Source organism: Bombina bombina, chromosome 10 (genome assembly GCF_027579735.1).
Source record: "Bombina bombina isolate aBomBom1 chromosome 10, aBomBom1.pri, whole genome shotgun sequence".
Taxonomy (NCBI): Eukaryota; Metazoa; Chordata; class Amphibia; order Anura; family Bombinatoridae; genus Bombina; species Bombina bombina.
Genome location: NC_069508.1, coordinates 65487699 through 65503954, shown reverse-complemented (window position 1 = coordinate 65503954; position 16256 = coordinate 65487699). Strand labels below are relative to the sequence as shown.

The 16256-nt window shown below is 40.0% G+C and overlaps 1 protein-coding gene across 1 annotated transcript in view; it reads left to right on the top strand.

Annotated features, from left to right (window-relative positions):
• PRKAB2 (protein kinase AMP-activated non-catalytic subunit beta 2) overlaps positions 1–16256 on the top strand; it is a 123587-nt gene that overhangs the window by 65785 nt on the left and 41546 nt on the right. The window contains exon 5 of the mRNA XM_053693091.1: positions 7029–7149. Coding sequence (XP_053549066.1) covers positions 7029–7149 — 121 coding nt within the window. The remainder of the gene's footprint in view (positions 1–7028; positions 7150–16256) is intronic.

Sequence of the window (16256 nt, the reverse complement as noted above, 5' to 3'; positions counted from 1 at the left end):
TATATAGAGAGAGAGAGAGAGAGAGAGAGAGAGAGAGAGAGAGAGAGAGAGATAAATAAATAAGAAAAACTCATATCTGCCAAAAGGGCACCTACCATTTGTGTATTGAGGAGGAAACATTTCTGCATGACTTTAAATATAGAATTTCTACAGCATTGTCAAATAATCATAAATACACTGCTGCATATTGCTAAAAAAAATGTGTTTTTATGGACCCCTGACCCCAACATACAACTACTACCACACTGAAGTTACAAAGAAATAAAAAACATTTACTAAGTCCTACCTCCTCTGCAAATGAAAGTGATTTGCCATCTGACTCTAGTGGTTTAGTGCACACTCCTCTCAAATGCTAATGCTTTACTCTTTGTAATAAAATTTCCCACGCTCAATAGCACTCTTCTGTAGTACTCTCTGGTGGCTGCTAATTTTTTTTTTATATATGTTATTCTTGCCTCATGGGGCCCCCTGGCCCATTGGGCCCCTGACAGGAGTCACCCCTGTCCCCCTGATGGTGGCCCTGTCAATAGGGATTTTATTTTTGTGTTCATGTTACAGTTAAAAAGTAATATTTTAGTTCTTGAGCAATAGTCTAGGGCTCACTAACATCTGGATGTCAGATGGCACAGGTGCGTTAAACTAATCACATAATAGGTTTAATGGGGCCGTGCATAAAAATTCATGTTGACTATAGCTTGAGCGCTAAACCGCTAGTGTGCTAAACCTCTGCTTAAGAAGTGGAGTTCTTCTTTTAGATATATACTATGGGCTAGATCATAACCGCGCTAACTTACGCACATATTACTAGTTGAAAATACTTTCGGCTAGATTACGAGTTGTGTGTTAGGCTGAAAAAGCAGCGTTAACAGGTCCTAACGCTGCTTTTTCCCTACCGCTGCTATTACGAGTCTTGCAGGTTTAGGGGCACCGCACACTTCTTTGGCCTTACCGCAAAACGAATTACGTAAACTTCGTAAAGTCTTTTTTCTGTGGGACTTCCATAGCGCCGGTATTACGAGTCTGTCCTGGGAGGCCAAAAAGTGAGTGGTACACCCTCTACCTCCAAGATCCCTAACGCATTCTAAAGCAGTGGCGTCACTAAGGGTGTGTGGGAGGTATGGGCCGCACCCGGGTGACACCCTCCAGGGGGTGACACCACCAAAAAAAATTTTTTTATTGAAATTTAAAGAAATACAATGTAGAGATGCATATATTTTTTTATTAGAGGGGCCAGCATTTGTGAACATTAGTGGGACTGGGGAAGTTGTAGACACTTCATTTTTTGGACCCTTGAGCTAGTGCTGCAATTTCCACAAATAGTTTTCCCAGCTGCTTTTGCTTGTTTGTACTTTGCTCCTCTCCTGCCCAATTTCACTATGAATGTTGTGGGCGTGCCGTGGGGCTTGCGAAGTTGCGCTGCTAGCCATATCTGCCTGCCTATCTGTGCTCACTGCTAAGTGACCTGTGGAGCAGTGGAGTCACTCACTGCTGTGCTGTCTCTCTAAACGGGAACTGGGATATCATGAGGGGGATGCCTGGCACCTGACTGCATGACTGTCTGACACTGTCTCTAAAGTGAAGGAGCCACGTATGATGCCCACCAGACCGGTATGGTTACGGTACAATAAGTGCACACTGAAGAGGTAGGAGGGGAGGGCGGACGGAGGTCTGGGGGTGGGCAGAGAGCAGAGGTGCTTGACCATAAGAAGCAGTAGGCACGCGGCCGGGGCTGTGCACTGACAGACTTGGAACAGAGTCAGAGAGCAGAATTTTCATAGTTTGCAAGCCTAAACCTTTTCTTTAGTGATTTATTTTTAGAGTGCTCTGTTTATCTTTCATTTGATGCTCTGCTGAGCCTGGGAGCAGCTCTAGGCATGCGCTTTATAATGAATGCAGTGCAGTTTACATGTTTTGTATGTGTGCTTTTGTGTGTGTGTGTGTGTGTGTGTCTGAGTGTTTTTGTGTGTGTGTGTCTGAGTGCTTTTGTGTGTGTGTCTGAGTGTTTCTGTGTGTGTGCCTGAGTGTTTGTGTGTGTGTGCCTGAGTGTTTTTGTGTGTGTGTGTGTGTGTGTGTCAGAGTGTTTTTGTGTGTGTGTTTTTGTGTGTGTGTCTGAGTGTGTTTCCGAGTGTTTGTGTGTGCATCTGAGTGTGTTTTTAAGTGTGTCCGAGTGTATGTGTGTGTGTGCCTGTGTTTTTGTGTTTGTGTGTGTCTGCTTTCTGGGGGGAGGGGGGGTGACACCATAACTTACCGCACCGGGTGACACCAACCCTAGTGACGCCACTGTTCTAAAGTCAGTAGTTAAGAGTTTTATGGTACAACGCTGTAGCATAAAACTCATAACTAAAGTGCTAAAAAGTACACTAAACACCCATAAACTACCTATTAACCCCTAAACCGAGGCCCTCCCGCATTGCAAACACTAAAATAAAATTTTTAACCCCTAATCTGCCGCTCCGGACATCACCGCCACTAGAATAAACATATTAACCCCTAAACCGCCGCACGCCTGGCCTCGCAAACACTAGTAAAATATTATTAACCCCTAATCTGCCTCCCCTAACATCACCACCACCACCTACATTATACTTATTAACCCCTAATCTGCTGCTCTGGACATCGCCGCCACATACATTATACTTATTAACCCCTAATATGCTGCCCCCAACATCGCCGCCCCCTACATTGTTTTTATTAACCCCTAATCTGCCGCCCCCAACGTCGCTGCCACTATTCTAAATTTATTAACCCCTAAACCTAAGTCTAACCCTAACCCTAACACCCCCTAATTTAAATATAATTTAAATAAATCTAAATAAAATTCCTATCATTAACTAAATTATTCCTATTTAAAACTAAATACTTACCTATAAAATAAACCCTAAGCTAGCTACAATATAACTAATAGTTACATTGTATCTAGCTTAGGTTTTATTTTTATTTTACAGGCAGGTTTGTATTTATTTTAACTAGGTAGAATAGTTATTAAATATTAACTATTTAATAACTACCTAGCTAAAATAAATACAAAAGTACCTGTAAAATAAAACCTAACCTAAGTTACAATAACACCTAACACTACACTACAATTAAATACATTTACTAAATTAAAAACAATTAAACAATTAAATAAATTAAATTAAATTAGCTAAAGTACATTGCCCCAAAGAAATCAGCTCTTTTACCTGTAAAAAAAATACAAACAACGCCCCCAACAGTAAAACCCACCACCCACACATCCAACACCCCAGATAGAATACTAACTAAATAAACCTAAGCTCCCCATTGCCCTGAAAAGGGCATTTGGATAGGCATTGCCCTTAAAAGGGCAGTTAGCTCTATTGCAGGCACAAACCCTAACCTAAAAATAAAACCCACCAATACACCCTTAAAAATCCTAACACTAACCCCCTGAAGATCGACTTACTGTTCTGAAGACCGGACATCCATCCTCAAGGAAGCGGCAGAAGTCTTCATCCAACCGGGCCAAAGTTCTCAACGAAGCCGGGAGAAGTCTTCATCCAAGCCGGGAGAATGGTCCTCCAGACGGGCAGAAGTCTTCATCCAGCGGCATCTTCTATCTTCATCCATCCGACGCGGAGCGGCTCCATCTTCAAGACATCCGACGCGGAGGATCCTCTTCATCCGGAGTCTTCTTACTGAATGAAGGTTCCTTTAAATGACATCATCCAAGATGGCGTCCCTTAGATTCCGATTGGCTGATAGAATTCTATCAGCCAATCGGCATTAAGGTAGAAAAAATCCTATTGTCTGATCCTATCAGCCAATAGGATTGAGCTTGCATTCTATTGATGACTGCGTTCTGTATAGAAACAAAAAAAGAAGAGGCGCTCTGGTGCAGATGATCCTTGGCTACAAATGATTCTAAACTAACAGTTCAGAGTAATACTCACAAAGATGTTTGCACATGCAGTGCAATAACAGGTGAGCCGAAGCTTCAGAGCCGCTCGGCTGACTCGCTAGAGGGTGAAATCAGCTGTTCACTGGGTAATCACTTCACCAACGATGTGGGGAAAAAAGATACCTATGACATAAAATATAGATACCGCCCTTGGTGCAGATTATCCCAGACACAGAATGCACATACAACAGATGTCGAGAAGTTATACTCACAAACGGAGTTGCACAAGCAGTGCAATATCAGGCGTGCCGAATCTTAAAGAGCCGTTCGGCTGACTCCCTGAGGCCTGTACAGCTGCTCACTGGCTCAAAAAGCTTTTCACCCCACGTATAATGCCACTAAACCAAGTTGTAGCGAGCCCGGGCACTGAGTCCTGTAGCTATCTGAGAGCTGTCCTAGTACTACTGGTGTCCACCAGTAGTACTAGGACAGCTCTCAGATAGCTACAGGACTCAGTGCCCGGGCTCGCTACAACTTGGTTTAGTGGCATTATACGTGGGGTGAAAAGCTTTTTGAGCCAGTGAGCAGCTGTACAGGCCTCAGGGAGTCAGCCGAACGGCTCTTTAAGATTCGGCACGCCTGATATTGCACTGCTTGTGCAACTCCGTTTGTGAGTATAACTTCTCGACATCTGTTGTATGTGCATTCTGTGTCTGGGATAATCTGCACCAAGGGCGGTATCTATATTTTATGTCATAGGTATCTTTTTTCCCCACATCGTTGGTGAAGTGATTACCCAGTGAACAGCTGATTTCACCCTCTAGCGAGTCAGCCGAGCGGCTCTGAAGCTTCGGCTCACCTGTTATTGCACTGCATGTGCAAACATCTTTGTGAGTATTACTCTGAACTGTTAGTTTAGAATCATTTGTAGCCAAGGATCATCTGCACCAGAGCGCCTCTTCTTTTTTTGTTTCTATACAGAACGCAGTCATCTCTTTTTCAACATCTTTGGAGAGAGCAGCTATCGTTTGGGACATCATTTCCAGATTGGACATCACTCTATATTGGGACTTTCACTTGCATCTATGGATGTATATTTCCTAACCATATGACTGTGGTGACTATTGTTATGTATTTGTATTTATAATTATACAGTTCATATTGTTTATTTTTTGTAAGATATAAAACTTAGGATCTATCCATATTATCACTTTTTTGAAATAGCATAAATTAGGCGCACCTTATTTCTGGACACACTACTTAGATATAGTAGAGCCCCATTGTTTTTGCATTCTATTGGCTGTTCCAACCTGTTTCTAAGCCACTACCGACAGCCTCTTATCACATGCTTTTTATTAGCTTTTCACAATAGGAGACTCCTACTTCATGTGGGCCATATTATTATTATTATTATCAGGTATTTGTAGAGCGCCAACAGGTTCCGCAGCGCTATGAACATGGGTGGTATATAAAAAACGATTACAGGGATCAAATGGGGAGAGAGGGTCCTGCCCTGTTGTAGTCGTTTTTGTTATAAAGAGTCGGCCATATAGATAACATTGTGCTCACGCCATGGAGTTATTTAAGAGTCAGTACAACGCAGCACTAATTGGCTAAAATACAATTCAATAGATAATAAATACAAAGTCATGTCATCAGGGGGCTGTCAGAAGATGCTTAGATACAAGGTAAACACAGAGGTAAAAAGCATTTTAATATAACTGTGTTGGTTATGCAAAACTGGGGAATGGGTAAAAAAGGGATTATCTATCTTTTAAAACAATAAAAATTCTGGTGTAGACTGTACCTTTAACTCACCACTTGTAAAATGAACACTTTTACCATCCACTTGTGCTACCAGATTGTGTTCTGTTTTTAGCGCGGAACCGAGCACAATATAATGTACCTAGTGCTACCGATTGAGCTTCCCTTGTAATCTAGCCCTATATGTTTAGCCCCCAAAAATACTCCCACAAGTACCACTTGCTGCAAGTGAGCCAATTAGGAACGGCATACTCATGTACTAACCAATCAACCTGCTCAGGAGCTGCAATGTGTCTAAACTTGGGTTTTAGATGTGTCCACTGAAATGGAACCCACAATTACCTTTCATTATTTAGATACAACATATATTTTTAAACAACTTTCTAATTTTCTTCTGTTATTAAATTTGCTTTTTGTCTTGGTCTTTGTTAAAGGAGTAGCAATGCACTACTGGGAGCTAGTGAACCAATGACAAGGGGCGGCATATATGTCCTTTAGTCAGCATGTAGCTCCCAGTTGTGCATTGCTGTGCCTTAGCCTACCTAGGTATGCTTTCAACAAGGGATACCAAGAAAATGAAGAAAATTAGATAATAGCAGAAAATTGGAAAGTTGTTTAAAAGACATGCTCTATCTGAATCAAGAAAGAACATTTTTGGGTTTTATATCCCTTTCATTTTAAGTCCAGATGACATATGATGAGTTATTGATAACAAGAGACCTGCCAAGTATCACTTCACCTTGTGTTATTAATAATTCTTAATTTTTTTAAAGGGACATGAAACCCAAACTTTTTCTTTTACGATTCAGATAGAGCACTGGTTTTCAAACCAGTGCTCAGACCTCCCTAGCAGGTCACATTTTGAGGATATCTGAACTGGAGCACAGGTGAAATAATCGGCTGATTGGTAAACATGGTTATTTTACCTGCTCTCATCCAAGGTAATCCTGAAAACCTGGCCCGTTGGGGAGGCTTGTGGACAGGTTAGAAAACCAGTGAGATAGAGAATGCAATTTTAAACAACTTCCACTTTAATTATATTATCTAATTTGTTTCATTTTCTTGCTATCTTATAGTTATAGTGTTTATAAATATTTTAACAATTAATATATGACTATTCCAGCACTCTAATGTCATTGTAGAGCAGCATTCATTTTATAGAGGTGAATATGGCATAAATCAGTGGCCCTGCATTCATATATACTGACATGTATGTTGTCCTGTAGACTGACATTGTTGTATTTTATTACTATGTTGTCATGTAGACCGACAGTGTTGGCCAGAGATCATACTTAACACACAGGAAAAAATATAATGGCCCCATTAAAAAAAACGTTTTCTTAATTTAAATTGATAGCTGTCAGCTTTTTTTTTTTAACCTATTTTCTGTTGTTTTCAACCTAAGCCCGTGGTCACCAGCCAACTCGGAACAATCAACAACTTGATTCATGTTAAGAAATCTGATTTTGAAGTGTTTGATGCTTTGAAGTTGGATTCAATGGAAAGCTCTGATACTTCGGCAAGAGGTAAGAGTTGGCCTTACATAATCGGCTACTGTATGAGTAAATAAGACAGACATACACTGTATGGCCAAAAGTATTTGGACACCTTATCATAACACCTATATGAACCTTTTAGACATCCCATTCCAAAACCATTGGCATTAATATGGAGTTGACCCCCCCCCCCCCCCACTTTGTTACTATAATAGCCTCCAATGTTATGGGAACGCTTTCCACAAGATTTTGGAGAGTGTGTGTGTTAGAATCTGTGCCATTTCAGCCAGAAGAGCATTTGTGAGGTCAGGCACTGATGTTGGACAACAAGATCTTGCTTGCAATCAGTGTTCCAATTTTTAACTGTGTAAGGTGTTCAGTGAGGTTGAGGTTGGGGCTCTGTGCAGGCCACACAAGTTTCTCCACATCAAACTTGTCCAGCCATATCTACATGGACCTCAGTTTGTGCACAGAGGTACAGGAAAGAACCTTACCCAAACTGTTGGCACAAAGTTTGAAGCATCCAGTTGTTTAAAATGTCATTGTATTCTGTAGCATTAAGATGACTTTTCACTGGAACTTATGTGTCTCTCCCAAACTCAGAAAAACAGCCCAAGATCATTATCCCTCCTGGCTCCTCCACTAAACTTTACAGTGGGCACTATGCTTTCTAGTAGGTAGCGTTCTCCTGGCATCCGCCACACCCAGATTCTTCCATTAGACTGCCAGATAGTGAAGTGTGACACTCTAGAGGATGTTTCCATTGCTCCAGAGTCCAGTGGCGATGTGCTTTAGATCACTCCAGCTGACGCTTGGCATTACGCTTGTGTACATCTACTCATGGAAACCAATTTCATGAAGCTCCTGAAAAACAGTTTTTGTGCTGATGTTGCTGCAGAGGCAGTCTGGAACTATGTATGAGTAATGCAACAGAATAAAGGTAATTTTTATGCGTTACGCGTTTCATCACTTGGCAGCCCAGCTCTGTGAGTTTGCATGTTCTACCATGTTGTGGCTGGGCTGCTGTTGTTTCCACCTCACAGTAATAGCACTTAAAGTTGACCAGGACAGATCTAGTAGGTCCGAAATCTCACAATCTGACTTGTGGCAAAGGTGGCATCCTATTACAGTGGCACATTTAAGGTCACTGAGCTACTCAGTACGACCTATTGTACTGTGTCTATGGAGATTTCATAGCTAATTGGTGGATTTTATGCACCCATTGACTAAACTCAATAATTAGCAGAGGTGTCCATATACTATTAGCCTTATAGTGTATATAAACATTGCTTTTTGTTTTTGTATGTTAAAGGGATATAAAAACCCCAAAATTTTCTTTTGTGAGTTAGAGCATACAATTTTATAACAGTTTCCAATTTACTTCTATTTTCAAATTTGCTTTGTTTCCATTTTATTCTTTTGTAAAATACCTAGGTATTGTCTGGATCACTATATGGCAGGAAATAGGGCTGCTATTTAGTCCTCTTGTAAATGGTTAACATTCTTGCAAAGCCAAATAGTGCTCCTGAAATGTGCAAGCTCAAGAACATGCCAATTCAATTGAGCCGAGCCTGAGGGAAGAGCAGATCTTTTTAGATACTGAAACTAACATTATAGGTGGTGGTGTCAATAAGCAAAACCAGCTATTTCAATTGTAAGAATAAACCCAACACAGCAACTTCCAATACATGTAATACTATGCAGGTGGTAAAACAAGTCATTGGGAACACATTAAAAGAATATTAAACCGTAAATAAATTCTAGAAATATTTATATATTCAAAACAAAGATTAGCTTGGGAATAAAATGTAGATTTATTTTTTTAATTGTATTAGTTTAAATATGCTTAAATATTGATGATAAAGGTTTAGTTTTTATAAAGTAATGGGTGTCTCCATGTTGGAACCTAGGTTTTTCCCGTATCTATCTCTTCTGCTTTTCCCGTATCTATCTCTTCTGCTGAGAACAATGAGAGATAGATCTTATAAACAGGCAATTAAAGAGTGTCCAAACAATGCAGTGTTAATCACAGGATTGTTAAAGGGATAGAAAAGTTAAAATTGAGATTTGCATGTATGCATTTCAATTTGAAATAGAAGCATTTTTGCATATTTTAGTTAAAGTTATTTCAATTGTTCTAAGTATTGGGATTTGGTTTACAGAGATAATAAAAAGAAGCATGTGTGTGTACAGAAAGTGAGAAACTAATGAGATCTGATTCCCTGCAAGCTCAACCCATTTTGATGGGTTGTGGTTTCAAAAAGGAAAAACAACTATTTCAAATGCAAAAATAAACATAACAGGATATATTTCATGCATTTTATACTCTGCACTTGGTATAACAAGTCATTGGAAACATGTTAAGGGAAAAACAATTTTACAGTACACTGCCCCCTTAAAAGGACAGTCTACAATAGAATTTTTATTGTTTTAAAAGATAGATAATCCCTTTATTACCCATTCCCCAGTTTTGCACAACCAACACTGTTATATTAATATACTTTTTACCTCTGTGATTACCTTGTATCTAAGCATCTTCTGACAGACCCCTGCTCTTATGACTTTATATTTATTATCTATTGACTTGCATTTGGTACTGTGTTGTGCTAACTCTTAAATAACTCCCCGAGCATGAACACAATGTTATCTGTATGGCCCACATGAACTAGCAGTCTCCTGTTGTGAAAATAAAATACAAAAGCAAGTGATAAGGGGCTGTCTGTAGTGGCTTAGAAACAGGCAGTGCGTTAGAAGTGACAAAAACATACCCAAAATACCAGAGAATTTTTAGCATTTTTGCTATCACTCCATTTAAACAGAAATAGAGCCTTGTTTTTTTTTATTTAACTGTCAAAACTATATATATATATATATTAAGTAGACAACCCAAGGTATTGATCTAGGCCCATTTTGGTATATTTCATGCCATCATTTCACCGCCAAATGCAATCAAGTAAAAAATTGGTACTTTTTCACAAATTTTGGGTTTCTCATAGAAATGATTTACATACAGCTTGTGCAATCATGGCACAAATGTTTATAAAAGTTTCTCTGGGATCCCCTTTGTTCAGAAATAGCAGACATATTTGGCTTTGCCATTGCTTTTTGGTAATTAGAAGGCTGCTAATTGCAGCTGCGCACCACACTTCTATTATTCTCGGCAGTGAAGGGTTTAATTAGGTAAGTTAAAAGATTAATTTTACCTTCAGTTTAGAGATTAGCCTCCCACCCCCTGATCCCTCCCAAACAGCTCTCTTCCCTCCCCCATCCCCCACTGGTAACCCCCATCTTAGGTACTGGCAGACAGTCTGCAAGTATGAAAATAAAATGTTTTTTTTAAAAAAAATATATATATATATATTTTTTTTATATTTCTGCAGTGTAGGATCCCCCCCAACCTCCCCGACCCCCCCCCAAACAGCTCTCTAATCCTCCCACCTCTAACTGTTAGGCGCCTTAGGTACTGGCAGCTGTCTGCCAGTACCTATAAACTGCTCTTTTTCAAAGAAATATATCTATTTTTATTTTTTTTAATATATTTTCCTTTTTCTGTAGTGTCCCCCCACCTCCTCCCCGTGAAATTTAGTTAGGGCCCTCACACCCCCAGATCCCCTTTTCTGTAGTGTAGCTGCTTCATCCCTCCCTGTCACTTTGTTTTTTTATTTTCCGTAGCGTAGGGCTCGCTCCCGCCTTCCCTGCTGGGCAGACCACCCGCCTCCCGCCGGCACCAGCAACGATCATTACAGACGGTGACACACACAGTGTAACCGTCTGTAAGGATCAGGCATCTGCCCTCATATGGAGCCAGCTGCCAGAGCACGGATCACGCTCCGGCTCGGTATGCGGCAGATGCCCGAAGCTTCAGGAGCTCCATCTCTCGGCTGTAACTTAACAGCTGAGAGTGCTGGAGCATCCTGAAGCGAGGACGTATATATATGTCGTGCAGTAAGATAGCCAAAGTACCACACAACGTATATATAGGTCAATTTGGGTGAAGGGGTTAATATAACAAAGCTGGGGAATGGGTATTAAAGGCGTTATCTATTTTTTTAAACAATAACAATTTTAGTGTACACTCTCCCTTTAAGCCCTTAAAGACCAATGTCGTACAGGGTACGTCATACAAAAACTGGCCGTTAACAACCAACGACGTACCCTGTACGTCGTCAGGGGTTTCAAGCGGTGGAAGCGATCCTGATTGCTTCCAGCCGCTTTTAAGGTATTGCCGTGATGCCTCGATATTGAGGCATCACCGCAATACCTTTTTTGGCACACCGATACAGAGAGAGCCACTCTGTATCCCTCTCTGCATCAGCCAGTGATGGTGCCGATCGTTGGTGGGAGCCATTGCAGGAAGTGGGTGGGCGGCCCATCGCTGGCAAACTTCCGGCCAGAAGTTGGAAATAACTGTCGGGTGCACGCAGGGGTGGGGGCGTGTGTGCGGGTGCCCACAATCTGGCCACATTTACAAATTTAAGTGGTGGGAGAGGGTGGTGGGTGGCAGAGGAGGGGGGGAATAACTTTTTAAAAGGGATCTGGGAGGGGGTAGAGTATGGAGGGGGGGCAGCTACACTTCAGAAAAAGTGAGGTTTATTTTTTAAAAAGCCACATTTGATTGTAAAGTGGGTACTGGCAGACAGCTGCCAGTACCCAAAATGGTGTCAAATAGTTAGTGGGGGGAGGGTTAGAGAGCTCTTTGGGGGTATCAGGGAGGTTGGGGGCTAAGGGGGGATCCTACACAGCAGAATATATATATATATATATATATATATATATATATTTATTTTATTTTTTTTAAAAAGCCTTTTATGTTAGTACTGGCATACTTTCTGCCACTACTTAAGATGGCGGGGACAGTTGTGGGGTGGGGGAGGGAAGGGAGCTGTTTGGGAGGGATCAGGTGGGAGGCTGATCTCTAAACTAAAGCTAAAATTAACCCTTCAAGCTACCTAATTAAACCCGTCACTGCTGGGCATAATACAAGTGTGGTGCGCAGCAGCATTTAACGGCCTTCTAATTACCAAAAAGCAACGCCAAAGCCATATATGTCTGCTATTTCTGAACAAAGGGGATCCCAGAGAAGCATTTACAACCATTTGTGCCATAATTGCACAAGCTGTTTGTAAATAATTTCAGTGAGAAACCCAAAGTTAGTGAAAAAGTGAACAATTTTTTTATTTGATCGCATTTGGCGGTGAAATGGTGGCATGAAATATACCAAAATAGGCCTAGATCAATATTTTGGGTTGTCTACTAAAAAAATATATTTACATGTGAAGGGTTATTCAGGGATTCCTGACAGATATCAGTGTTACAATGTAACTATCACTAATTTTTAAAAAAAAAAAAAATGGTTTGGAAAACAGCAAAGTGCTACTTGTACTTATTGCCCTATAACTTGCAAAAAAAGCAAAGAACATGTAAACATTGGGGGCCCGATCCAATATGCAGCGTCGCCTGCAAAAGCCGTCAACGCCGTTTTTTGCGCGTTTTTGGTATTACATATACGGCGTAGCATAAAAGTTACTGCCGTATATTTCACCCGTCGCTCGCAATTTTTACTCCCATAGGCTAACATGGGACCGCGTCGTAAGTCGGTATCCAATATCCAGCGCAAGGCCTTGTAGCTATCTTAGGGTTTATTTTATAGGTAAGTATTTAGTTTTAAATAGGAATACTTTAGTTAATAATAGTAATATTATTTAGATTTATTTAATTAATAATTAAGTTGGGGGGGTTTTAGGGTTAGACTTAGGTTTAGGGGTTAATAACTTTATTATAGTGGCGGCGACGTTGGCGGTGGCAGATTAGGGGTTAATAGATTTAATAGGCTATGTGGGCCATGGCGGTTTAGGGGTTAAATACTAGAATAGGTTTATTGCGGTGTGGGCTATGGCAGTTTTAGGGGTTAATACTAGAATATGTTTATTGCGGTGTGGGCTATGGTGGTTTAGGGGTTAATAATTAGGCTTATTGCGTTGTGGGGGGTTGTCGGTCTAGGGGTTAATACATTTATTATTAGGAGTGAGAGGGGGGATTGCGGATATAGGGGTTTTACGTGTCGATCTTATTTTTGGGACAGTTACGGGAGATTTAAAATTTTTGTTACTTTTCTTAGGCGCCGGCAGTTTCTAAAGTGCAGTAAGTCACTAGTGACTCCAGAAATTTGTACAACACATGTGCAAAGTCCGTGTGTGTAGTTAGGCAAATGGATATAGATATGTCCAACGTATTCTGTGTAGTCAGATAAAAGAGGTATAACACAATGCTCAGTATACACAGCAGAGAAGGGGAGGAATAAAGGGAAAGCGGTATCAAAACCAGTCCTGACTCACCACTCCAAGGAAGGCTATTACGGCATTTCTTTGCACGGTAAGTGGGTATACAGCCACCATCCACTTCTCACAGTCGGAGGACGTATCGCTCACCTCTATGGTGTAAACATCAGCTCCGTGGCAATACACCTTTCCACGAGGTCTGAGCGTTCTCTCCTCCTCGGCGTCTCCGGCCAGCATGTACCTTCTCAGCACTTCCGGGTGACGTCAGACGCTGTCCCTTCCAATTCGCTTGCGTAGTACTCCAAATGCTGTGTACACAACCTCTATTGACCGGACAAAACTCCAAAGCTGGGAATAATCTTGTTCCTTCACAGGATAGGAGGGCTCCTCTCCCTCCCAAGGTAGTAGAAAAAACGATCCAAAGAACAAAGAAGTATATATTAAAAAGTCAATTCTTTATTATAAGATTAAAATATATGGGCATCAAAATAGGGGTAGAGGAAGAAAAGAGCAGGTCTTACGCGTTTCGGCAAGGTTCAGCCGTACTCATAGACCATACATGCTCACAGGTGATACAAACTTATATACCTTACAAAGATTACCCATTGGTTAAAACATCACACACCTCCTAAACACCCTTTTTAGAAGGGATAATATCACACAAGCTATATACATATAGATAATTGGTGATTTAAGCACCAATACTCTGTGGCTTTATATATGGTAATGAAAAATTGAAATAAAATAAATAAAGAAAAATTCCTAATTCAATATAAATATGTGCAAGTATATATACAACAAAAGAAAAACAAAACAAAGCAAAATATACAGACCAAAACATTGGAAGAAAAACCTATAGGTATAGATCTTATCAGGTGATCACACTAATGGATGGCAAATATAAATATTGAATATATATTGAATATATTATTGAATATATTAAAGCTGATATATTTTCCAATTTATAGTAAATTATCTGAATAAATAATGAACATGTACATAATCATTAAAGCGTAATCAACATAGATATGAATATACATAGCTGAATATACAGTTTATTCAAAATAATTACCAGATATATTTAGAAAATTGATTAAGTGGTATACATATAGATCAATTCTCCCAAAAATTAATAAGGTCATTCTCTGAATTAAAGCCATCAGGTTTTAATGTGCACAGTTTGTGGATCCAATAGACCTCCTGGCGTGCCAAGGTGGACCATTTATCACCACCTCTAGGATTATTCTTTATGATTTCTATGGCATTCCATTTAAAACTGCACACATTTCCATGATGAATATCTATAAAATGACTCGCTAGATCAGAGCAATGATGTTCATTTCTAATGTATCCCAAATGTTCACGGATACGAGTACGAATATCACGGGAAGTCATACCCACGTACTGGATTTTATGTTCCGTGCAACAGATGAGATACACTATAAATGAGGAAGAGCAATTGATACATCCCCTAGTATCAAACATCTGGTTAGTGACATAGGAACTAAAAGAACTACCTATCTTAATATGTTCACAGGCTTTACAGTTCTTTCCACATTTATATGTTCCATTATGTCTAAGCCAAGAGCTTTGACTATCAGGTTTACGCAACTGGCTAGGTGAGATCAAATTACCCAATGTAAGCCCTCTTTTATATGTAAACCTGCATCCTCCTTTGACCACATCCTTAAGAGCGTCATCTCCATATAACATAGGTAAATATTTTTTAACTATGTTACAAATTTGATAGTATTGATTAGAATACCTTGTAATGAAGTTAGGTTTATTATCGAATTGGGTCTTTCTTTCACTGGACTGAGAGTAAACTGCTTCTATCACATTGTGTTGCATAATCATGGGCCTGTTTGATAACTTTCTTACAATAACCCCTTTTACGGAGTCTAATGCCTAAGTTATTACACTCAGAATTGAATACTTGTTCATTTGAGCAAATTCTTCGATTTCTCAGGAACTGTCCCTTCGCTATACCCTGAAACACATGTCTTGGATGGGAGCTGGAAGAATGTAGGATTGAATTTCCAGCTATTGGTTTACGAAACAATTGAGTTTCAATTTTATCAGAGTTCCCATCAATCACCAACTCCACATCCAAGAAATTTATTTTATGCTTTTGCCATTCATAGGTAAACTTAATCTCAGGGATACAAGAATTAAGATAATCAACAAATCTCTGAGCCTCAGAGGAATTGAATTTGGTAAGAAAAATAAGATCGTCTATAAATCTTTTGTAGCAAACAACTCCCCCAGATGAGTCGACATTAGGTCCAAAAAGGTATTTATACTCAAACCAGCCCATAAATAAATTGGCATATGAGGGGGCGAATTTCGCCCCCATGGCTGTACCTCTCAATTGGACGTAATACGATCCCTCAAACTGGAAGTAGTTGCGCTCCAAAAGAAAACGGATAGATCTAATAATAAAGTCTTTAGTTTCATTTGAATAGTTAGTAAGCCGATTAAGAAAAAAGGCCACAGCTTCCAGGCCCAGGGTGTGTGGTATAGAGGTGTATAAAGCCACCACATCCACTGTTAACCAACTCATATTTTCCACCACCTGCACATTCTCAATAACATTTAACAAATGTGTAGTGTCTCTCAAAAAACTGGGAAGAGAAGAAACCAAGGGTTGCAAAATGCTGTCAATCCACTCTGACAGATGTTCAAAAAGAGAGCCAATCCCTGCAACTATTGGTCTTCCCTTTATGTTAACTACACTTTTGTGAGTCTTGGGCAGGTGGTGGAAAATAGGAATAATGGGGTCTGTAATGAATAGGAACTCAAATGTGTCCTTATCAATAATACCAAGGTGAAGGCCATCATCTAATAAATCTCTTAACT